This window comes from Marmota monax, unplaced genomic scaffold, assembly GCF_021218885.2.
Source record: "Marmota monax isolate L192 unplaced genomic scaffold, Marmota_monax_Labrador192_F-V1.1 WCK01_AAM20220418_F8-fsc00089, whole genome shotgun sequence".
Lineage (NCBI taxonomy): Eukaryota > Metazoa > Chordata > Mammalia > Rodentia > Sciuridae > Marmota > Marmota monax.
In genome coordinates, this window is record NW_026694744.1 from 1505008 (window position 1) to 1530763 (window position 25756).

At 40.9% G+C, this 25756-nt stretch overlaps 2 protein-coding genes across 9 annotated transcripts in view; one reads left to right on the top strand and one right to left on the bottom strand.

Annotated features, from left to right (window-relative positions):
• Ctps2 (CTP synthase 2) overlaps positions 1-25756 on the top strand; it is a 99288-nt gene that overhangs the window by 31070 nt on the left and 42462 nt on the right. For all 7 annotated transcript variants that reach the window (XM_058572564.1, XM_058572565.1, XM_046424297.2 and 4 more), the window contains 5 exons: positions 2454-2586; positions 5903-5991; positions 6995-7089; positions 9714-9776; positions 9867-9910. In XM_058572564.1, the coding sequence (XP_058428547.1) occupies positions 2454-2586; positions 5903-5991; positions 6995-7089; positions 9714-9776; positions 9867-9910 (424 nt within the window). The remainder of the gene's footprint in view (positions 1-2453; positions 2587-5902; positions 5992-6994; positions 7090-9713; positions 9777-9866; positions 9911-25756) is intronic.
• S100g (S100 calcium binding protein G) lies at positions 22058-25485 on the bottom strand. Of its 2 annotated transcripts, none has more exons than XM_046424301.1 (3): positions 25374-25485; positions 24308-24451; positions 22058-22315 (listed from the first exon to the last, which is right to left on the bottom strand). In XM_046424301.1, the coding sequence occupies exons 2-3, from the start codon at positions 24440-24442 to the stop codon at positions 22211-22213; spliced, it is 240 nt and encodes a 79-aa protein (XP_046280257.1). In that variant the 5' UTR covers positions 24443-24451; positions 25374-25485; the 3' UTR covers positions 22058-22210. The 2 variants fall into 2 exon arrangements, with proteins under 2 accessions (XP_046280257.1, XP_046280258.1); XM_046424302.1 differs by having other exon boundaries at positions 25297-25374.

The window sequence follows — 25756 nt, forward strand, 5'->3', positions numbered from 1 at the left end:
GACAGGGTCTCACTGAGTTGCTTAGCACCTTGATGTTGCTGAGGCTGGCTTTGTACTTGAGATCCTCCTGCCTCAGCCTCCCAAGCTGCTGGGATTACAGGCATGCGGCCCTGTGCCTAGCCATATTCTTTCTTTTTTTTTTTGAGAGATGGGTCTCACTATGTTGCCAGGCTGGCCCTGAACTCCTGGGCTCAAGTGATCCTCCTGCCTCAGCCTCCCAAGTAGCTGAGACTATAGGCATGAGCCAGTGCACCTGACTAGAATGTCCATTCTTTAGATGTTGTTCCCTGACTACTCTTATTCAAAGGAGCAGCCTCAATGATGGAAGCCTAGTGATGCCTGGTGCCAGGGGTCCTTGGTTAAACTGGAAGGAAAGCTCGTGGAGCACCCCTCTTGGCTTTGGGACCTGCCTGGGGATAGGCTTGCAAAGTGGATTCCCTCTTCTGTTCCTGCAGCAGCTTATAGTTTTACCCAAAGCTTGCCTGTACCCCCTGGTGTTAGCTTTGTGGAGCACACCAGGCTGTTCTGGGAAGGGCGAGTCAAGAGGGAAAAAGGGCACAAGGGATTGCCTGCACAGCAGCCCCCTTTCTGGGAGGTGTGACCCATGGACTCACCCGTTCCAGCCACCACTAAGTGATTCCTCCTTCTTTGGGAAGCCCAGACATGAAAGAGCCAAAGGAGGAGTCAGCTGGAGCAGCTTCCTTCCCAGGGCAGAGCTGATGCCCCTCCTCTCTTTGGAGGAGGGAGGAGGAGTAAGGCCCAGCCAACCTGCTGTGCAGAGGCAGCTGTGATTGCCAGGACCCAGGTGTGGGTCACCTGCCTCTGAAGTCATCATCATTGCTGATACTTGGCTTCCTATCAACTAGCTTTCTGTTATCTGAATCCCTTAGGGAGAGATGGCATGAGATGTGTGTAGCTATGGAATCTCCAGAGCAACATAAACTTTAGCAGGGAGGTCAAGGTTTAGCAGCTTTCTGTAGGTACTTCAGTCACCTTCCTAGAAAGTACTTTCCTAAATTGGGCACGGTGCCACATGCCTGTGATCCTGGCAGCTGTGGAACCTGAGGCAGCAGGATCACAGGTTCAAGGCTAGCCTTAGCAATTTAGCAAGGCCCCTAAGCAACTTAGTGAGGCCCTGTCTATAAATAAAAAATTAAAAAAAGGGCTGGAGATATGGCTCAGTGGTTAAGCACCCCCTGGGTTCAATCCCTGGTACCAAAAAACAAAACAAAAAACCCCCACCAAAACCAAAACAAACAAAAGGAAGTATTTTTCTGGAAGTTTTGACCTCTTATTGAGCATTTTTCTCCACCCAACCTGTTTTTGGCCCTGGTATTCTTGTATAGAAGAAAGATATTTCTCACCATGGAATTTTTGGGAGGTGTTAGTGCAAGGGCCACATCAAAGACCCCAAACATCTTCAGCCCCAAGATGACATTTCCACCTACTTAATACCAGGTCACATGTTTTTCTTGTTCTTTGAACAGATTTCTTGATGAAAGCCACATGAAGGATTATGTCTCTAATGGTGAATTGTGATTGAGCATCTTCTATAGAATGGAACTTTCTCATAAAAATGATCTAAATGGCTTGTAATATTTTAAATAGTTCTCTTAGCACCATTCTTCAGGCATGGCATGAATACACAGACATTTGTGAGCCAGCTGGGAATGCAAGAATTTAAAATGGAGACATTTTGAATGCACTTTCTTATACAATGTCACCTTATGAAATTAATATAGGAATGTTTTCTATTGACAAGCAGAATGCTTTTTCGTATTCAATGTCACCTTATAAACTAATTTATGAACAGCTCTTGTTTATGAGATAGCTTTTTAAATGTCTTGTTTTGAATGCTTTTAAATTTTCACAGATTTATATCTGCACCTGCTTATACAAGCCAACATTGGCATTTATTAGGATTTTGAAACCTGGTGAGGAGATTTTGGTGCTTTGGAGGGGAGATTTGACTCGGGTTCATCAAGCATGAGCCTTATCTGCTCCTAAGATTTTTTTTTTTTTTATTTGGTGCTGGGGATTGAACCCAGGGCCTTGTGCCTTGTGTATGCAAGACAAGCACTCTACCAACTGAGCTAAATCCCCAGCCCTGCTCCTAAGATTTTATTAAGTACTAAGTGCCTTGAAATTGGAGCAGTGCTGTTTTTTTTTTTTTTTGGTACTAGGGATTGAACTCAGCGGGACTTGACTACTGAGCCACATCTTCAGCCCTTTTTTGTATTTTATTAGAGACAGGGTCTCACTGAGTTGCTTAGCATCTTGCTTTTGCTGAGGCTGGGCTTGAACATGAGATTCTCCTGCCTCAGCCTCCTGAGCTGCTGGGATTACAGGCGTATGCCACCACACCTAGCCTGTTTTTTTTTTTTTTTTTTTTGTTTTTTTTTAATGATGTTCCATGACATGCATATAAACTTTGAGCTTGTCTTTCTTCTCAGGTATGAAAGATTACAGAAAACATGTTCCATAGCCCTGGTTGGTAAATATACCAAACTCAGAGACTGCTACGCTTCCGTGTTTAAGGCCCTGGAACACTCAGCCTTGGCCATCAATCACAAGTTGAATCTGATGGTGAGTCCAGACCAGGTCTCCTAGATATGTTAGCCTTTAGTCCAATACCTTGCATTCCAAAGGGGCAGGTTGTGCCAAAGAGTCCCTGCAACCACACTCAGATGGACCAGGACTCACAGGACTTAGCGTAAGGTCATACTGATGGCTAAGATGTACTGCCAAAGAATATAAAGCAAAATTGGCAAAGGGAGAGGTCTGGGGAAACCAGGTGCAAGCCTCCCCCAGTGGAGTCTCACAGATTGAGCGAATTTTTAATTCCCCCAGCAATGACTTGTGACAACATGTGTGAAATGTTCTCTACCAGAGATGCTCATTAGAAACTTAGTGCCCAGGTTTTTTTCTTTTTTTCTGGGATGCTAGGGGTTGAACCCAGGGTCTCTTGTATGCTAGGCAAGTGCTTTACCCTTGAGCTAGCACCCCCAGCCTGTGCCCAGGGTTTTTATTGAGGGTTGGTTATGTAAGTACTCTCTGCTTACTATGTACCTGAATTCCAGCCCTGTAGGAGGGAACCATGTACTCAGAGTAAATCTTGTTGTTTGTAACAAACACTTTAGGTACAAAGAGCCACTCTTATCAGTTCTTGGAATGATGGGAACCCTTCTGAAATCCACGCTTCCAGATGCCAACCAAGGGTCAATCTTTTAAGTAGTCCTCTCCAAGGATAATGGTTATGTCTTCTGTGCTAGCTTTTTTATGCATACAGGTTTAAGGCACATTTCTGAAATTAGACTTTGCATAGCCAGTTAAACATGTATTTCATGCTCATTTAAGCACATTTTATTTACCTAACAAGAAAATAATAGAACATTCCTTTCTCTTTAGCATTAGGTAGGATAGAATACAGATTTTTAAAATATTTTCCTTTTTTCATACTGGGGATTGAACCCAGGGGCACTTTCCCACTGAGCTACATCCCTAGCCCTTCTTATTTTATTTTACTTTGAGACAGAGTCTTGGTAAGTTGCTGAGGGCCTCACTAAGTTGCTGGGTTGTTCTTGAATTTGTAATCATCCTGCCTCAGCCTCCTGAATTGCTGGGATTATAGGCCTGTGCCACCCTGTCTGGCCTGTATTGCCCTTTCTGATTTGAAGGAATAGTCCCTGGTAAACAATGGTTATTTGTTTTAAAAATCATTATTATGGAATAGCAGAAGTGTGGTTATTATATATAGCCTGAATATCTTCCCCACTGGCTTCTAAACACCAGTCTTCCCTCTCTTTTCCATGCTGTACCAGTGATCTTTCTAAATTCTCTTCTTTTTGTTCCTGTCATCCTCTTACTTAAGACTCTTCAGTGGTATCTGAGTCTGTTTGGGCTGCTATAACAAAATACCACAGACTAGGTGGCTTATGAACAATAGAAATATATTTCTCAGTGTTCTGGAGGCTGAGAGTTGAGATCAGGACCCTAGCAGAGTCAGGTTCTGGTGAGGGGCCTCTTCCAGGTTGTAGATGGTAATATCCTGTTCTGGTAATATCCTCATTTGGTGGAAGGGGTGAGGGAGCTCTCTAGGGCCTCTTTTATATGGGCACTAATCCTTTTCATGAGGGCTCTACTCTCATGACCTAGTTACCTCCCAAAGATATCTACTACTATCATATTGGGAGTTAGGATTTCAACATATGAAATTTGGTCTTTTTTTTTTTTTGGTACTGGGGATTGAACCCAGGGGCCTTAACCACTGAGCCGTATCCCTAGCCCTTTTTATTTTTTCATTTTGAGATAGTCTCCCTAAGTTGCTTAGGGCTTCGCTAAATTGCTGGGATTGGCCTGAAATTTGTGATCCTTCTGTCTCAGGCTTCCCCGCCGCTGGGATTACAGGTGTGTGCCATTGCACCTGTCTCAACATATGAATTCTGGGGACACATATTCAGTCCATTGCAAGTAATTTCATGTGTAAAACACTGTCATGGCTTCTCAGCTTCATCATTTACTTCCCTCTGACCAATCAGATCTTTCCTCTGGCTAGGCAGAGCCTCTTTTGAGGGTCTTAGAGTGCAGAGTGAGTGATCAGCACTTTTTCTTTTCTGTGAGAATTCATAGCCTTCTCCCTTCCTTCCTTCATCTCCTGAACACCTTCTTGGTCACCTCCTAGCGTGCGCGCGCGCACACACACACACACACACATGCTTATTCTTGGTGCTTAGCTTTTTAGATATCATCTCTCCAGAAATTTTTTTTTTTTTTTTTTTTTTGGTACCAGGGAATTGGATTGAATCTAGGGGCACTTAATCATTGAGCCCTAGCCCTATTTTATTTATTTATTTATTTATTTATTTATTATTTTTTTAGTTGTAGTTGGACACAATACCTTTATTTTATTTATTTTTATGTAGTGCTGAGGATCAAACCCAGGGCCTTGTACGTGCTAGATGAGCACTCTACCGCTGAGCCATAACCCCAGCCTGAGCCCCAGCCCTTTTAAAAATATTTTTTTATTAGTTGTTGATGGACCTTTATTTTATTTATTTATATGTGGTGCTGAGAATTGAACCCAGTGCCTCACACATGTTAGGCAAGTGCTCTACCACTGAGCCAGAACCCTAGCACCATCCCCAGCCCTTTTTATTTTTTATATTGAGACAAGGTCTCACTAAGTTGCTTAGGGCCTCTCTAAGTTGCTGAGGCTGACCTTGAACTCTCATCCTCCTGCCTCAGTCTCTGGAGTTATTGGGACTCGCTACTGTGCAGGCTTTCCTTTTTTTCTTACAGTGTTCGCCTATATGTTAGGTGTGGTTCCTATTTGAAGCATTTTCTTCTTTGCCTCTCCTAGCCATGATCCCACCACAGTACAGATGTCTGTTTATTTGGCTTTGTAATCTTTGCAAAGATTACGAGCCACAAAACACTGAGCATCTTTTTCCAGCCCCAGTGCTGTGGTTGCATAATGAGTACACAGTCTCTGATTTATGATGATTCCACTTATAATTTTTCAGCTTTATGATGGGGTGAAAGCATACCCATATGACTACCCTGTTTTTCATTTTCAGAACGGTGTTTGATAAAAAGCTATTAAATGCTTTATTATAAAATGGCTTTGTGTTAGATGATTTTGCCTATAGATGACTATAGGCTAATGTAAATATTCTAAGCTTGTTTAAGGAAGGCGGGGCTGAGCTATGATGTTTGATAGGTCAGGTGCAGTTTTGATTTATGATATTTTCAGCTTGCAATGGGTTTATCAGGCTGTAACCCCATCACAAGTTGAGCAGCATCTGGAATTATTGAATAATTGTGTCATAATGTTAGACAGTTCTAGTATTTTTGAGTGCTTATTTTTCTTAAAGCTTCCTTTCATCTGTTGGATTTTTTTTAGTACATAGACTCCATCGATTTGGAACAGATCACCAAAATCGAGGACCCTGTGAAATTCCATGAAGCTTGGCAGAAGCTATGCAAAGCTGAGTGAGTACCAGGGCTGTTCGCACAATGGCTTTTCCTTTAATTATTCCATTTACTCCAATTACTAATTTTTGTGCATTTTGAAAGGTAATTTAAAATAGCTGTCTTCACAGGTGGCTGTGCTGCATCCAATATTGCTTTGAAATGCGCCAGATTAATGTTGGCGGAGTGTGCAACAGAAATAGTTTTATTTGGGGAGGATGGGGAGACTGTAATAGAGGGAAGGTGTGTTGATTCTACCAAAAGATACAGAGATGAATAGTACATACACAAAGCTACAGGACAAGAATGACAACCTTTTTCCCTTGATTTTTCTTTGCTTTTCTGCATGTTTTGCTTCTAGGTTTTATTTCACAAGTAATGGACAGAACTCTTGGGGGCAGCATTGTATCATGAGGTAGCATGACCTTGCCGGTTTTTGTCTTGAATGCTTCTAGTCTTTTCACCTGAATGACTAGATGGCCTCCAGCCAGGATATTTTCATTATAACTATTTAATTAGCAATTGAAATCTTATGCTGATTTTACCAGTTTAGCTCTTTCTGGTTATGCAGGAGAGCTTAACATTTTTACAACAGGGCTTTGAAAAGAACCTTACCGTTTTCATTCATATTCTTCTTCCAGTGATTTTTTTTTGTCTTTTTTTTTTTTTTTTGAGGGGGGGGGTGTGGGGCAGTACTTAGCCTTAGAATCCGGTTAACCCTGGCCTTCAGTGGCATTCTTTATTGGATTGAGTTTCCCAGTTATTACGTTCAGATGCCACAAAGAGCTATCAGAAAAAATATATATCAAGGTCACTGGTGTGAAATTGTCATAACTTCTTCATAGCATTGAGAGGATTTCAAGAAGAAAGTCCAGGATATGAAATCATGTAATCGATTCTGAAAATAGAACTTGAGTATAGTTTTTTGGATTTGGAACTAGTAAGCACGAATGGCTGAAAACACAAGGTTTAAAGATAAAAATAATGGGTGGTCAACTTTACCCTCCTCTTATGTTGATTTCAGTGGTATTCTTGTGCCTGGGGGCTTTGGAATCAGAGGAACATTGGGAAAACTCCAAGCAATTTCTTGGGCAAGGACAAAGAAGATTCCCTTTCTAGGTAAAACTCATATTTATTGATCCTGACTATGACTTAATTAGATTTTTTTGACACCTATTAGGGGTAACACTCGATAAGGTTATCGTGAAGATGTGAACTTAGGTTTGAATATTCAGGCACCAAATAGTCTGCTATAGGGGTTAGCAAACTCTTATTTTGCAGGCCAAATCTGGCTCATAGCCTATCTTTGTTTTGTTTTGGTACTGGGGATTGAACTCAGGGGTGCTTTACCATTGAGCTATATCCCTAGACCTTTTAATTTTTTATTTTGAGACAGAGTCTCACTAAATTGCTGAGGGTGGCCTTGAATTTGTAATCCTCTTACTTCAGCCTCCCGAATTGTTGGGATTATATGGGAGTCCCTGGGATTATAGGCGTGGGCCACCACACTTGGCTCTATTTTTGTAAATAAAATTTTATTGGAACACTACTATACCAGTTTGTTTTACATATTGTCCATGGCTGCTTTTGTGGTAGAATGACAGTTTGAGACCCTATGGCTTGCAAAGCCCAGAATCTTACTGTCTGGTACTTTACAGAAAGAGTTTGTCCCCCTTAGGAGAACTTGCCACTGTTCTAGCAAGTTCTGGGTAGCAAGAGGCTGGGAGAAGTCTGTCTGTGCTTGCTCTGACCTCTGATTCCCACTCCAACCTGTTCTCTTGCCACATCAAGCAAAGAGCCATTCAGTGGAACTCTATAGTAATCTTCCTGTTTAGAAAGGAAGTATGTTTCAGTTGAAATGTATATGCTTATTTCTAGAAAAGATAATAGAGAAAGGGCAACCAGTGTCATAGGAACAACTCTTAAAATTTGGTGGTCAGGTTCTTTTTTTTTTTGGTGCTGGGGATTGAACTCAGGGCTTTGCACGTGCTAGGCAAGTACTCTACCTCTGACCCACACCTCTGGCCTTTTGTTTATTTGTTTATTTGGTGCCCAGGATTGAAAGCAGGGGCAGTTAACCACTGAGCCACATCATCCCCCACTTTTTATTTTTTATTTTGAGATGTGGTCTCACTGGAGTGCTTCACTGAGCCTATTCAGTCTTTTTTTTTTTTTTTTTTTTAAGAGACAAGATTTTACTATGTTACCCAGGCTGGCCTTAAACTCCAGGGCTCAAGTGATCTGCCTTGTCCTCCCAAGTAGCTGGGACTAGAGATGCTCGACGCCATGTCTAGTATAGTGTTGGGTGTTTTTAATGGTCTTGTTCAAATTAGAAAGCATGGCTCTGTACCAGGAAGCCAGATGAAATGGGAAGTTGATGTGCTTAAAGGCAACCCTGCGGCTGGGGATTCTGGTTGGAGGCGTCGGATGTGGTGGGGGGGTGTGGGTGGAGAAGCCTAGTTTCCATTGTACTTTGGATGACAGATTTATGAGCTGATTGGACAGACTTTGCTGCCTTTTACTATCAGCAGACTATTTTTCCCATTGCAAATTCTGTGATTAGCTTCCTAGGCTCTCTGCTCTTGGGATCCCTTTTCAAAAGAGAAGACAGGATCAGTTATCTTGATACCTGTTTCGTTTTACCTTGGTCTAAGCTCATCTGGGCCTTTGTTTTCTTTTGATGTTTCTATTTAAACTTGGTTTCCAGCTAAACATGATTAATATTTCTAAGATAAGTTTCACCGAACAGAATGATTTGTGAGTCTTTTTAGGTTTCTCTTGAACACAGCAGCTCTTTATGTTCCAGCCATATGGAACTTTCTGGAGTCCCCCGAGCACTCAGCTGTTTCCTGCTTATCGACTTTTGTTCTGGCATGCCCCGTGTATTGATTTCTTCCTGCTTTCCATCCCCTGGATACCTTGTATGTGTCTATAACAGCATCTGCAGTGCTTCTTGGCATTTTATTTATTTATTTATTTCAGTGCTGGGGATGCAGTCCAGGCCTTACCACAGTGCTCTTCCACTGAGCCATATCCCCAGCCTTTGGTGTTTGTTTAATGGAGAGAATTGGTGGACTGTAGTAAATGTGGAGATGGATTTGGGGGGCATCCAGTGGCAACAGGCCTTGGGTGACACAGGTCTCAGCCTTATGCCATCATCGAGTTCCTGTTCAGTTCCATTTTGTGTCTCCTTCCCTACCGTCTGCCATGCTCACACCCACAGGACAGGTGCCAGTCCCCACAACTGCTCTGCAGATTAGCAGCCTGAGGTTCCTTAAATACTAGCCCTTTGGCTGGCCTGAGGCTGCCCTCAGGCCACACCTGTATTTTGGCTATGAAATCTTGTGAAGTCCCAGCCCAGGGAACCTCCCTCTTAAATCACTGTTGTTAAATATTCTCTGAAGAAATCAGGCCCTCTGAGGTGGCTCTGCAACCCACACACCTACCTTGATTTAGGTGGAGATGTGGAAAGCTTCTAGAACTTTGCCCTCTTTTCTGTTCTCCAATGCTTTCTTGTGTACACCTAAGGTAGATCCTTAGTAGTTTAACCCCCTTCCTGGTTCTGCTAGGGACTTTTCTGAGCACTGAGGGGACAGTAGGGAACAGCAGGGAACAAAACAGGGAGTCTTACTCTCTTGGAGTCTGCATTCTAGATGGAGGAGATAAGCAGATACAAATGAGCGGAAAATGTGAATAAATACAAAATGTGTTCATTTTCTGTATATATGTGCATTTTAAACTAGGAGTTTGCCTTGGGATGCAACTAGCAGTGATAGAGTTTGCAAGAAACTGCCTTGATTTGAAAGGTAAGTCTAATAAACATTTATTTAAAAAGTTATCACTTAAATATTTTTAGCAATATTGGTAAATTACTGAACTCTTTTCTTAATTTTCAGATGCTAATTCCACAGAGTTTGAACCAAATGCCCTAGTTCCTATGGTAAGTGACTTGTTTATCTTTCTGGAATATTCTCTGGGATATTTTATTTTATTTTTGTGGATGGATCCCAGGGCCTCACACCTGCTAGGCAAGCACTCTACCATTGAGCTACATTCCATTTTCAGCCTGTTGATCTTTCTGGGTCCAGTCATTGTCATTTCATTTCTGGCTCTTGCCTAAGCTCATAAGGGGCAATTATTATTTTTTCCTTACAGTGCCAGAACATTTAAATTTTTATATGAATTTATTATTATCTATTATTTTTATATCAAACGGCTTTGTTCACAGTTGTCTATCTTGTCAGCTGTGCCTTGAAGAAAAGATACAGTCCTGGACTGATTTCTCTTTGTAGTAGCTTTCAAGCTTAATGTTTAGGAAAGGATTAAATTGGCTGTGACAACAATTTATAACAGTTAATATAAATAAATGAGCTGTCCTGTCTCTAGACTCATCCCCGGTCTGTCTATTTTCCACATTGGTGGCCATCTATCTTTCTAAAACAAAAGTGACAACCATTCTGCTGCTGGGCCTCATGTTCTGCCAATTCCTTTCCCCCTAAAATATTCAGTGCAGAATTGTTGGCTGGGCCCCAAAGGCTGTTGTGATCTGTCACACGCTGCTTTGTTCATTTGTCCCATAGCATCCCAATTCCTCCCATGCTTTGGGTTTCATGTTTGAACACATGTAGCCTGAGATGTCCCCCATCTTTTGATCTCAATAAAACCAATGAAGAATTTAGCTAAAGCAACAATTTGGTTATCAGAAACTTTCTATTCACCCTGAGAAGCTTCTCCTGACCTCGTGTCTTTCCCTGCCTCTGCCTTCTTTGGCCACGCTCACTGCTAATAAATAAGACAAGCTCTTCACGATTGTGCTTGGCCTGAGTTTGCCTGCTCACCAGTTACCTGTGTGCACACAATTGTGTCCTGGCTGCTTAGCACCCACCTCTAATAGAACAAGCGACTCACCAATAGTTGTGATTGTGTTTTTTTTTTTTTAAATAAATTTTCTTAATATGTTATAATTAGTTATACATGATGATGGGATACATTTTGATACATTATACAAAAAATGGAGCATAACTTTCTCATTCTTCTCTGGTTGTGTGTGATGTAGAACTACACCAAATATGATTTTTTAAAATATTTTTTTTAGTTGTCAATGGATCTTTATTTCATTTATTTTTATGTGGTGCTGAGGATCGAACCCTGTGCCTCACACATGCTAGGCAAGTGTTCTGCTGAACCACAAACCCAGTTCATGACTGTTTTTTTTTTTTTAACAATTTATTGAGATATCATCACATACAACGAAATTCATCTCTTTGAAATATGCCATCCAAAGTCTTTTTAAAAATTTTTTAGTTTTAAGTGGACACAATATCTTTATTTTATTTTTATGTGGTACTGAGGATCGAACCCAGCGCCCCGTGCTCGCCAGGCGAGTGTGCTACCGTTTGAGCCACATACCCAGCCCCAATGTCTTTTTTCTTTTTTGGTACTGGGAATTCAACCCAGGGGTGCTTAACCACTGAACCACATTCCCAGCCCTTTTTATTTTTTTTAATTTTGAGCCAAAGTCTTGCTATTTTGCTTAGGGCCTCATTAAGTTGCTGAAGCTGGCTGAGAGCTTGTGATCCTCCTGTCTCAACCTCCTCTGAGTTGCGGGGATTACAGGCATGCACTGTCTGCCCAGCTCCAGTGTCTGTCTTTTAGCATATTCACAGATCTGTGTCACTATCACAGCATCAATTTGGGACCATTTTCATTACATCAAAAAGAAACTCTCCTACCCCATAGTTGATATCCCCAAGCCTCCTGTCCTCCACCACTCCCCACCATGGGCAAACATTAATCTACTTCCTATGTTTATAGATTTGCCTATTCTAGTCCTTTCATATAAATGGAATAATAAAATATGTGACCTTTCGTGACTGGCTTCTTTCACTTAGCCTAATGCTTTCAATATTTGGCTATATAGTAGCATGTATCAGCACTTCTTTTCTTTTTATGGGTAATGAATATTCCATTGTATGGACATATGCATTTTATTTTTCCATTCATCTGTTGATGGACATTTGGGTTGCTATTGCAAATAATGCTGCTGTGAACATTTATGTACAAGTTGTTGTGTGGATATATTTTCATGACACTTAGCAGTGGAATTGCTGGGTCATATGGCATCTCTATATTTATTCCTTTGAGGAGCTTCCAGAGTTCTCCAAAGAGGCTACAACATTTTACCTTCCCGCCAGCAATGAACAAGGGTCTCAATTTCTCCACATCCTTGGGAACACTTGTTACTATCTGTCTTTTTGATCATAACCATCCCAGTCCAGATGAAGTGGCATTTCTTTGTGCCTTTGATTTGCATTTCCCTGATGGCCAGGGATGTAGAGCATCTTTTCAGATACTTATTGGCCACTTGTATGAATTCTTTGGATATTCATATCCTTGGCCCATTTTCAAATTGGGCTATTTTTGTTTTTATTGCTGAGTTGTAAGTTGTTCTTTATGTATTCTAGACACAAGTTCCTTATCAGATATATGATTTGTTCTGTGGACATTTTGGATCAGATCATTCTTTGTTGTATGTGAGACGCTAGATGCCAGTAGGACCCCATCCCCCAACTCTGAAAATACCTCCAGTTTCCTGGGGGCAGGTGCAGAATTGCCCTATTGAGAAGTGCTGACTTAAAGAAATCTACTTCTGTTCCTGTTCCCTCCTTTCTCTGATGATAACCATTTGTTCTTTTGTTTTTCTTGGTTTATCTTTCCATTTAAAAAATATGAGTAAGGGGGACTGGGGTTGTGGCTCAGTGGTAGAGCACTTGCCTGGCACATGTGAGGCACTGGGTTTGATCCTCAGCACCACATAAAAATAAAATAAAGGTATTGTGTCCACCTACAACTAATACACACACACACACACACGTAAGACCCGTATCTCTCTCTGACCTTTCCCCTTCTTAGGTAAGTGATACAAACTCTCCATGTTTTTTTTCCTGCTTTGATCTTTCCACAACATTATATGCTATAGATAATCCCATGGTAGGATACAGATTCTTCATGCCTTTTTTTTTTTGGTATTGGGGATTGATTCCAGGGGCACTTAACCACTGAGTCACATCCTGAGCCCTTTTTATTTTTATTTTGAGACATGGTCTTGCTAAGTTGCTTAGGGCCTCACTAAGTTGCTGAGGCTGGCCTTGAACTTGCAGTCCTCGTGCCTCAGTCTCTCTGGTGGCTGGGATTATAGGCATGTGCCACCACACCCAGCTCTTCATGCCTTTTTATAGCTTTGAATCAAACCATAATGAACCATAGCTTCCTAGCCAGATGGTACTTTCAAATCTTATGCTCAGAAGTCCTAATACCAGCAAAGAGTTCCTTATGAGGTTTTAATATAAACTCATTTCCTGACTAATAGTTGAGATAGCTATACCAGGAAAATAATGGGTTTTCTTAAAGGTATACTTTGAGATAGGATGTGATTTTACCAGTAGGTGCCACTGTTACATAACTTTGGCATAGCTCATTCTTTGATGACTTTTCTTTCTTCTTTTTATGGTACTAGGAATTGAACCCAGGGGCACTTAACCACTAAGCTACATCCCCAGCCCACCTCCTCCTTTTAAAAAATATTTTTAGGTGGCAATGGACCTTTATTTGATTAATTTATTTATGTATTTTTATGTGGTGCTGAGGATCAAACCCAGTGCATCACACATGCTAGGAAAGCACTCTACCACTGAACCACACCCCCACACCCCCAGCCCTTTTTGTTTTTTGTTTTGAGACAGTGTCTTGCTAGATTGCTGAGGCCAGCCTCGACCTTGTGATTCTCTTACCCCAGCCTCCTGAATAGCTGGAATTACAGGTGTGTGCTACCACACTCGGCATTGATGACTATTCTTTATTCTCTGTGCGTGTGTGCATGTGCACATGTGTATACACTCATTAAATAAATTTGTAAACTCAGGGTAAACAAAAAAGGTTAATCCCTGGGGCTGGGATTGTGGCTCAGTGGTAGAGTGCTTGCCTAGCACCACATAAAAATAAATAAATAAAATAAAGGTATTGTGTTCAACTACAACTAAAAAAAAAAAAAAGTTAAGCCCTGGTGTAAAAATATTTCTTATTTGCTCCCACGTCATCTCAGTTTCCTTTCCTAGAGGCAACTGCCTTTATCTATTTCTTTTGTTATTGGTTCAGAAGCTCTGTGTGTGTGTGTGTGTGTGTGTGTGTGTGTATAGATGTATTTTTTTTTCTTTTTGGCTGTGCTGGGAATGGAACCCAGGGCTTTGTGCATACTGGGCAATTGCCCTACCACTGAGCGACACTCTTGATCCCTGTCCTCCCTTTTAAAAACTGACACATGCTAGTAAGCTTGAGACATTGTTCTCACCTTGCTTTTTGTACCAGTTGCCCCACATCAATGGATCTTTCCCTGCTTGCTCTTATTTAGCTGTATGTTCTATGGATACGTCAGTTTTTATTTAATTCATCTTGTATTCAGGTTGTGCCCTTTGCTTTGTTAATCTTAAATCATGCTGCCAATTAGTCTCCGGGTACATATGTCCTGCACCCACATGTGAACACATCTACAGGATGAATTCCTCGAAGGGGAATTGCTAAGTTGGAGGCGATGTGCATTTTACATTTCGATGGCTCTTATACACATAAGTGAGATGAGAACAATAAAACCTAATTGCTATTGAACATCTTTATAGCCTGCAATCAGTTTGCTGGAGAAAAATAGCCATAAGAACCAGCGTTTGTACTAATGGTGAGAAGGTTATTAAAGAAAAAGACTAAGGTGGCAGAATCACAAGGCAGCCAATGAATGAAGCCTAGGAAGCCACTTTACTTGAGCAAATCACAATAACCTAGTGGTCCATGGTCATTCTGCCATTCTAGCTAAAAAAGTAAGCAATTTGGAGGCTCTTGTAGGGTTTATTTGCTGCTAAAATCTGTTTTGTAGGCATCATGATCCTCCTTTGGTATGCATGATAAATGTTATGGTTGCTTATGGAATCAGTGGAGACCCTGGCACCCAGAACAGATATAAGAGGAGGTGACTCTTACACATAAAAGAAGGAACATAATGTTCTCTAAGGGTTAAGGTAGACTCTGAATCTTAGAGTAAGTAAAATCTATCTTATAGTGTCATTTCTCTGCTTGATCCACAAGGTGTAATAGCAGGCTCTGGGATATTACAGTGTATTTAGGGTTCTATATCAACTCTGGTGTTTTGGATTGTTTCAAAGTAGTCTCTGCCTTCTAGATGATGATTATGAAGAACATAGCTGACTTACATTATGTATGTCAATCCCATGTCAGCTGCTGACATTGTTGACCTTGACTTTGGCTTAAGATCTCTTTTGTTCATCTGTAGGGTAGTGTATAACATTGTGGACTTGTGGCACTGAGGCACATACATAAGGAGTGATCTCAATCTAATGTTTAGACATGTGAGCTCCGTGAGGATAAGTAACTCTGAGGAGACGGGGGAAAAAAATAGACATGTGGATCTGCTTAACTGAAACCATTTCATTTTCATTTGTTGAAAAAGATAACCAAAACCACAATAAATAAACAGAACAAAATAAACAAAGAAAACTCAAGCCAGATGCAGTTGCATAAACCTGTAATCCCAGTGACTGAGGCAGGAGGATTACAAGTTTGAGGCCAGCCTGAGCAATTTAGCAAGTCCCTAAGCAGCTTAGTGAGACCTTGTCTCAAAACAAAAAATAAAAATTAAGGGGCTGGGGTTATGGCTCAGTTGTAAAGTGCTTGCCTAGCACGTGTGAGACACTGGGTTCAAACCTCAGAAATTGTGTCCACCTACAACTAAAAAATAAATATTAAAAAAAATTAAAACAAAACAAAAAGGACTGGGTATGTAGCTCAGTAATAGTATTCCTGGGTTCAATTCCCAGTGCTGCAACAGACAAACCCCCAAACAAAAACAAAACCCCCCTGAATTTGCATAACACCCTGGAAACAGAATGTCTGTTCCAACTGCAAAACACAGCAACACACATGTGCCCACCAGGATGGTAGTATTGGTAAGAAAAAGCAAGAAATTTGAAGTACTTTATTAAGATGCAGATAGAGATTTGAGACTGGATAGTTGATATTGTTTCACTTTTGGTTATCATTAGTATGACTTAACTTTCAAAGTTAATTTAATTTTATATCTCATGGTTGATTTGTGAAATAGTCACTTATAATTAAAAGTTAATTCAGGTGAAGAGTAATTTATGTCATACATTAAGCATAATGAATGCATTACATTTTTTGCCTTTATTTAAAACCGTGTTTGAAATATTTTCCCTTCCTTAATTTTCAACAACTTTATGTGGTATGCAAATTGAGATGTTTTTAAAAAACCAGACAGCCCATTTAGAGTTACCTTTTAGGCGACTTTTATTACTTTGGGGACTAATTTGCCTTGTGAACATTAAAATATTTCTCAACTGACAAAAGATCTTATAGAAGTTATTTTGAAGTGAGCTGGGCTAAACCCCCTCCCTATAAAAGCAGTTATTAAGAATTCAGCTCTAATGTGGTGAAATAGCTTTTTATGGACCTGTCCTGCAACCTAATAGTCGTTTGATCCTGTCTCTAAAGAGATGTTAGGTTCTGAGTTGATAGCAGACTGAGATAGCGACCTTCTACCTGGACAAAGAAAAATTCTCAAAGGGAAACCTTGCACACTGTTGATGGAAATGTAAGTTGGTACAGCCATTATAGGAAAGAGTGTAGAGATTCCTCAAAACACTGAAAATAGCTGGGTGTGGTAGTCCACTCCTGTAATCCCAGCCATTTGGGAGGCAGAGGCAGGACTAAGACAAGTTCAAGGCCAGCTTCCGCAATTTATCTTGGCCCTGTCTCAAATAAAAAATAAGAAGGACTTGGGATGTGGTTCAGTAGTAGAGTGCCCTGGGGTTCAATCCCTAGTGCCCCCCTACAATCCCCCCAACAACAAAAAAACAAACAAAAAAAATGGAACTAAAACTGCCCTAGGGATATAGCTCAATTGGTAGAGTGCTTGCCTCACATGCACGCCCTGGGTTCAATCCCCAACACCACACACGTGCACACACGCGCGCGCACGCACACACACACACACAAATAAAATGGAACTAAAACTAAAAACTACCATATGATCTAGCAATCTTCCTTCTGGGTATATATCCAAAAGATGTGAGCTTAGTATGTTCAAGAGATGTCTGTACTTCCATGTTCATTGCAGCATCAATCACAAGAGCCAAGATGTAGAATTGACCTAAGTGTCCCTCAATGGATAAAGAAAATGTGGTATATATACACAATGGAATTTCATTAAGCCTTTAAAAAGAAGGAAATCCTGCCATTTGTAATAATGTATATGGACCTGGAGGACATTATGTTAAGTGAAATACCCCAGACACAGAGACAAACACTGCATGATCTCATTTATATGTGGAACATAAAAAAAAAAATGGAACCTATAAAAACAAAGAGTGGAAGAGCAGTTACCAGGGCCTGAGGGTGGGAGAAATAGGGAGATGTTGGTCAAAGGGTACAAACTTGCAGTTATTAGATGAATCATTCTGGAGACCTAATGCACAGGCCTAGTGACTGTTGTTAATAGATCTCAAGTGTTCTTGCCACACATGCACACACACATATAAATGGTCACTATGTGAGATAATGGATATTAGCTTGATTTTAATAATCTTTTCACAATGTATGCATATATGAAAACTCATATTGTACATTTTGAATATATATAATTTTTGTCAATCATTTCCTAAAAGAGCTCTTTTAAAAAAAAAAAAAAAATCTCCTTTCCAGGGTGAGGGCCTCTGCCTAATGACTCAGGGCATCTTTTCCTGGCCTTTATCCCTGTGTCTTCTCTTGGAAAGGAGACAGTGCAGCTTGGAGTGAGCACCCATTAGTGAATCACAAGGGTAATCCATTATGTTAACAAAAAAATGAGTGACAAAATGAGTACTTCAAATCTAAAGTAGTTTAAAGCTTTTGTACCTTGAGTTCAATAGGAAATGCCTTAGAAATAAGTATTTCAACCTCTTTAAAGACTTTTTTTTGGCAGTAGGAATGATTGAATGTTAGTGGAAAGGGATTACTTAAAAAAAATCACTGTGTTTAGAGCTTGTCCACTTCATTGAAGTCCCAAATACAGTGTATTACAAATCAACTGAGTTCATGATTTCTCTTGCAGTCTAGCTGAGGATTCAAGCCAGACTGGAGAAACATAACCAAATACATGGGCAGTATATGAGGGTGCCCTCATTAATGTTAATGATATTGTCCACTAGAACTCTCTGCCATGATGGAATGTTCTATATCTGTGTCATCCAATATAGTAGCTACTAGCCACATAGAAAGCACTTGATATGTAGCTAGTTTGGCTGAGGAATTGAATTTTAAATTTTATTTAATTTTCATTGATTTATACATCAATAACCATATGTGTCTAGTGGCCACAGTATTGGACAGTGCAGGTAGGTCATTCTTTCTACTTTGTCAGCCAGAGTGTGACCATTTATGTCACTCTCAAGAATTCAGAGTCAAGAAAAAATACTGTGGGTTGGAGTAAGAAGGGAAGATTATTGAAGGCTTGGGGACTTTATTTTTTTAAAATATATTTTTAGTTGTAGACAGACACAATACCTTTATTTTATTTATTTATTTTTATGTGATGCTGAGGATCGAACCCAGTGCCTCACATGTGGAAGGCAAGTGCTCTACCACTGAGCCATAACCCCAGCCCAGGCTTGGGGACTTTATAAAAAAGAGAGGAGACATGTGCTAGGCTGGGATATCCAAGATCTGGTCATGAAACAGTGCGTAGCTTGGCAGAAGCACATAGCTCCTGTAGGGAGTATAAAGAATTCAGGGAGATTGGTGCTGATTTGTGAAAGTCCAGGAGTATCAGTGTGAAAATTAACTTGAAGCCCAAAAGGAGCTAATAGGATAATTCCTGTCATCTAGGACATCTTATACAAATACCATGCTCATTCCGGGCTTTTCTATAGAATGGATAGTTTAGGAAGATTCACCTGGCATGGGAGCTTGAGGAGAGGAGAGAAAAGACTACAGGCAGGGCACATGGGTGAGGATTCTGGGAGCTTCCAACTTCAAGTTAAGGAGCTGGGCCAGAGCAGGAGTCACAGTAACTGCTGATTTGACTGGGAAAGTGGAACAGTCAACAAGATTTAGTGACTAGATAGTCAAGAATCAACCAGCAAATACCTATTGAGCCCTTCTACATACCAGGTCCCAGTCTAGACTTGAGGATACATCAGTGAAAGAGCAGATCAAACCCTTGCCCTGGTAGAACTTGTAGTCTAGTGAGGAGTGGAGGTAGGGGGCTGTTAAAAAGCTGGACTGTTGATCTGAGGGGAAATGTAGGTGAACTCTGGTGACGTGGGAGATCAGATCAATGTTGTGGAATCGAGGCCAAGAAGGCTAACAACATGAACATATGCACACACGCCACTCCACTCATTTCCACCTTTTCTTTTTGGTACTGGGGATTGAACCCAGGGGCACTTTACCACTGAGCTATAGCTCCAGCCCTTTTTAAAGTTTGAGATGGGGTCTTACTAATTTGCTGAGGCTGGTCTGGAACTTGCAATTCTCCTGCCTTGGCCTCCCAGATTGCTGAAATTACAGGCATGTGCCACTGCGCCCAGCTTCATTTTTACCCTTTATGAAGGTTAAACCTCAAACAATAATTTGTCCATGCCAGCCAATCAGAGGTATCTCTCCTGTCTGTTTGCTATATCTTGTCCCTGTTCTTGCCCTGCTTGCTGTGGAGGCCCCCTGCATGGCCCTGGCTTTCACTGTGTGTCCTCCACACCCTTGTAGGCTCTTAGATGGCATTTACCTCATCTTAAAGCACATTCATGCCATTCTGTGACTCCTACACCTTCTGTTCCCTTTCTGGCCTTGGGCTGGCTCTTCAGCATGACAGCCAAGGACTTTGATGGTCTGAAGCCAGTGTGCCCTGCATTCCTCACACCTGGATTTCCATCCAAGACACAGTGTGTATGTACATGGACACGATGTGCTTATTTGGGGTATTTTCTTTTCTTTTGAATAGCCACTGCTGCCTCTTCCTTGTGTACTCCCCTCTGGTGCTTCTTACAAATCCCAGGTGAAATGCTACTCAGAAGGGGCTAAATGATACCTTTACCATAGGCTAAAATGGGAAGCTAGAGTGCCCTGGATACTACACCTAATGAAGCACAGGCAGCAAATAATAAGCATTCAGACTATTGACTAATGTTGGTTAGGAATGAAGCTGTAAAATCTTAAAATATTAGAGTGGCTAATTTAACAGCATTAGAGAATAATCAATCATGACTGGATACTGTGTTATTGTGGGAATTGAATCAATTAACACATATTGACTGAACAAAACATAGAGACCCCATAGATGCTCCAAAGACAGTTTATAATATCCACACCCTGGTGATCTCAGTCTCTCAGTCTCATAACAAACTAAGAAGACATTGGTACTTTTTTATTTTTATTTTTTGGTACTGGAGATTGAATCCAGGGGTGCTTAACCACTGAGCCACATCCCCAGTATTTTTATTTTTTCTTTTGAGACAGGGTCTCATTAAGTTCTTAGGGCCTCACTGAGTTGCTGAGCTGGTGTTGAATTTGCAATCCTTCTGCCTTGCCCTCCTGAACCACTGGGAATATGGGTGTGCGTCATGAGTCACACCTGGCTAGACTAATACTTCTTTTTTTCAGGGTTGAGTCCAAAGACCAAATTCGGGGCCTTATGCTCTGCAACTGAGCTAAATCTCAAATGCCTGATCATTCTTTTTTTTTTTTGGTACTGAGGATTGAACCCAGGGGTGCTCAACCACTGAGCCACATCCTCAGCCCTGTTTTTTTTTTTTTGTATTTTATTTAGAGATAGGGTCTCACTGAATTGCTAAATGCCTCACTAAGTTGCTGAGGCTGGTTTTGAACTTGTGATCTTCCAGCCTCAGCCTCCTGAGCCGCTGGACCTGATAATTCTTAAACAAGGGAACGAGTATTCTCCCCCCCCTTTTTTTTTTCTTAAAATTTCTGCACAGGAGATTGAACTCGGGTCCTTGCACCTACAAGACAAGTGCTCTACCACTGAGCTACATCCACAGCCCTTTTAAAATTTTATTTTGAGACAGGGTCTCATTAAGTTTGCCCAGGCTGTCCTTAAACTTGGATGGGGATGGGAGCCTGGGCTTTTGCTCCACTGGCTGCCTTTGAGGGTCTTTAAGCTACTGGGGCTGTATGTGTGTGAGTGTGTGTAAATGACAGCAGCCACCTTGACTGACACACCCAGTATACACTTAAGTTCATTAGGTTAAAAAGAAAACCCCTGGAGTCTCAGTTTAGGGTAGGATAATACAGCGATCTTTTGAAGGGCTTATACAGTTGAAAAACATTCATTATTACTATTTTCTACATTTTGAAGGGGAAATGGTTCCATAGCATTCTGATGTGTTCTACAGAAAGTAAAGCTTGGCAATTTTGGCTCCCAGCATGAGTTAAAAATAAAAAAGATTGAAAAACATTGTTCAGAATGTTGTTTTCTAGAACCAAGATGTTAGGCCGGTAGACCTGAGGCCACCCCTCAGTTAGGAGCAGAGCGACTGACTCTTGGTCCTGTGTTCCTTCTGTTCCCTCGAGGGTCATTCCTTCAAAAGGCACAGTGAGTGCTGGGAGGTGACTTAAAGACAAGTGTCTGCTTTTGAAGTCTGTTCCTCACTGGTTATTGAATAACATGAAATAAGGGTTGAAATTGGAAATGACGCCAGGACTGAGTAGTTGGGGGGAGAAAACAAGGAACTGAGTTATTCTTCTGGAAAAGTGGAGTGATGGCCTTGCTTTGACACTCCAGGATTCTTTTCAAGTCCCTGACACCATCTTTGTGGTCTTGGGTGTACTCACACAGTTATTTGGGGTCTCTCTCTTTTTTTGTATGGTGTTGGACTTTGCATATGCTAAGCAAATGCTCTACCACTAGCCCCATCTCCAGCCCCATTTTTAAAAATCTTAAAATCAGATGAGTCAGGAATTTAAAGTAATTTTAAATATACTCAGTGAAGAGAGTCAGTACTCAAAGAGGGGAGACATGTCTAAGAATTTCTTTATTGACAATAAGTGGATCTCACAGCCAGATCATTATAATTGTGAAGAATTCAACCGGAAATCTGAGGATTCCATGTGAGTTAGAACCAGGTGCTCTTCGTTCAGGGCTCAGGATGCTGTTTTGTTTGCTCCTTCATTGGGATATCTTTTTTACTAACACTTGGAATTCTTCGAAACTAACTTCTCCATCTCCATTCTTGTCCAGCTCTTTAAAGAGGTCGTCGATAGTGCTTGAACCCTGGTTTCAGACAAAAAGGAAGACATGTTGGGGGGGGGGGGAGATGAATCAGATACTGCTACACATTCTCTGAAATTAGCGAGACTGAGTGTTCTTTTCAAGAAGGCTGCCTGAGTTTCCAGTCATGTGCTATTGATGGTTAGGTGTGGAAAAACCAGCTTTAGGTTGGTCCATGTCACAGTACCTTTCTTTTTTTTAACTGTATCACATTTAATATTTAATAGAATAATGTGTATTTTATGTACTTTAAAAAAATGTGATCTTATGACATTTTCTTTGTGCCCCAAAAATATTCCTCAGAAAAGGGGTCCATGGGCTTTACCAGACTACCCCTGACCCACAAACATTTGAGGACCTCTGCTTCAAGCTTTTTCTGGGAGCTGGTTTTGTCTCTGGCTCTAAGCCTGTGGTTGCCATATAACCAGAGGCAGCAGGCAGTGAGGACTAGCTGGCCCATATTGCCTCTGGGTCAAGTGAGGCTTTTAGTAGCCTGTGTTATCCTCTCAGCCACTCTATAGGGGAGACCTACTTTATAGGTGAGGAACCTGAGGTTCAGAGACAGCTGCTAATTTGCTCCAGCATGCACAGTAGTTAGCAGAGGGCTTGGGCTAATTTAGAAAAAGATAGGAAGATTAATAGTAAGTTTTGAAAGTCTGCTTACATATACCTGATTATATTTACTAAGATTTTCCATCTATACTCTGTATTATTATCAACTTATATGGTTTGGAATTTAGTAAATGCTTTGCATTTATAAAGCAGATGTTGAATAACTAACTTAAGAGTTTGGCCTTGTGATTCCCCAAAGGGTCAAGTGTCTTTGTAGGACTCTTAAGGATTAAAATATACCCAGCCTGGAGAGATCTGTTGTATAGCAAAGTAAATAAACTCAGCACTACTGACCTGTCCATTTAAAAATAGTTAATACGGTAAATTAAATGTTGTTTATTTTTTTATTTATTATTTTTTTTTAAAATAGATCTGAGTTTTCTTTTTTTTAAGAGAGAGTTTTTTTAATATTTTTTATTTTTTGGCAGACACAACATCTTTGTTTGTATGTGGTGCTGAGGATTGAACCTGGGCCGCACGCATGCCAGGCGATCACGCTACCACTTGAGCCACATCCCCAGCCCCAAATGTTGTTTATTTTAACCACTATTTTGTGTATACATACCTATAGATATAGAGAGACAGCCAATGTCATTTGAAGTTGACACAAACTTAACAGTTATTTCAATAGGCTTTCTAAGTATTATTTGGCCACAAATAGACTCCCACCTAAAATTCCAAGTAGTAAATGGTTTTAGGATTTGAGCTTTATGGCAGAGACAAAAAAAAATAAGTCTGCTTAGGATACAGGAATACCAGTAGTCACAAAGCCTGAACATAAGCTCATGGGGCATCTCAAGCAGCAGTTATCAAGCCTGGTCCTGGACCAGCAGCATCAGCCCCACCTAGGGACCTGTTGAAAATACAGATGTTAGGCCTTCCACAGGACTAGTGAATGATAAACTCTGACCCCCATGAAGCTAGCCATCCATCTGTGCCTACTAAGGTCAGGAAGCCCATCAGGCAACTCTGATGCATGCTAAAGCATGTCAGCCTGAAGCCGGGTTTTCTTAACACATTCCCAAGGAAGTGTTGGTTTTGTTGAGGGCACTACATTAAAAAAAATGAAGCACATTCCAGGCCAGTAAATATTATTTTGCAGTCCTCTTTGTATTCCTAAAGCCTGGCACAGAGGTGCTGAAACCAGGCTGAAGGCCTTAGTGGATCTGCATGGTGACTTGTGGGTCTTGCAGGCATAGCTTGGCCAAAGCCATTTACCATAGAGAGTTCTGTGCTGAGGCCGTGGGAGGGGTAGAAGGCTGGGCCCCTGTTTTCAGGGAGTTTGCCTGACTTTAGGGAAAGTGCCTGCACTGGGCTCCTTTTCCTCCTCCGCCCCTCCCACCATCTGAAGATCATTCAACAGCTCTGTAGACCTGTACTCACTTTGAGCAGAGTAGGGAATTCAGTCTGAATCAATAGCTTCAGTTCATCCTTCGACAGTTGGTCCGGATCACCTTCTTTGGCTGCATATTTTTCAAAAATGCTCTTTAGTTCTTCGGGAGACTTTTTACAACTCATTTTGGAGTCCTGGAAATTTGGAAGGAAATTAACTTACCAAAAAATTCAAATGGAGTTTTATGCTGAGTGTTATCAGCAGAATTTTAGTTCTACTGGGGCTTTTCCTTGGCCCAGATGGGAGAATAAGAAGAAAGAGAGGAGAAGAGAGGGTCAGGGTGGGAATATGGGAATGGCACTAGTAATCATCAATTTTTTTTTAAATACATGTTAGTTGTAGATGGACACAATACTTTTATCTTATATACTTATTTTTATGTGGTACTGAGGATTGAACCCAATGCCTCACGTCTGCCAGGCAAGTGCTCTACCACTGAGCTACAACCCTAGCCCCTGTCAATGGATTTTAAAAATAATCTTTGGGCTGGGATTGTGGCTCAGCGGTAGAGCGCTTGCCTAGCACGGGCGGGACCCGGGTTTGATTCTCAGCACCACATAAAAAAAAAGGCTGGCTCGCGCTCACGCTCTCTCTCTCTCTCTCTCAAAAAATAATAATCTTAGAGCTAGGGATGTAGCTCAGTGGTAAAATACTTGCAAATTTAAGTGCATAACAGAAATTAGCACAAGTTTAAATGCTTTTGAAATATAAATGGGTACAAGGCCCTGTTTTTGATCCCCAGCACTGCATAAAACAAACTTAGATAGTATGTTAAATGTCTGTTCTTAGAATACATTTGTTAGGAAATGATCTCTGGAGATAAACATTTTTCTTAGTAATTAATAACATTCCCCTCTCATGTCCACGGTCTGTGCTCTAGGCTGCAGTCTTGAAGAATCTCTGACCATAGCTTCTAGCCTCTAAGTTACTGGTAATATCCTTAGATGGCAAAAACCCACTTTCTCTCCAGCTTACTTACTTGAACACCATTCTTAAAGGAAGCAAAGTATTCCTGTAAGCAGAAGGAGCTCTAGATGGGACTAAAATCACACTAACCTGGTCGCCTGACTGCAGCTGCTGGAAGAATCAGAGATGCGTGAAGAGTTGGGAAGGATCCTGTGACTTTTATAGTCTTTAAAGACACACCACCCTGATTATGAAATTTTCCTTTTGTTTGCCATTTAAGGGTAATTATTAATGGTTTTTGAAACCCAAGCTTAAGTCTGCATAAACCTGTTAATTAAGGGCAAGATCCAATAAAGGGCCACCTCAACAGTTAATTGATTAATGGTTCAGAGTCCCAAGAGCAAACTTGGATTTTTGTCTTCCTTAGGTTGTATTTTCCCTCCAATGTAAAATTAAGATATTTGCTCACAGTTCACATTTCAGATTGAGTTAAATGTGGACGATTGTTTTCAATTTAGTTGCATTCTTGGGCT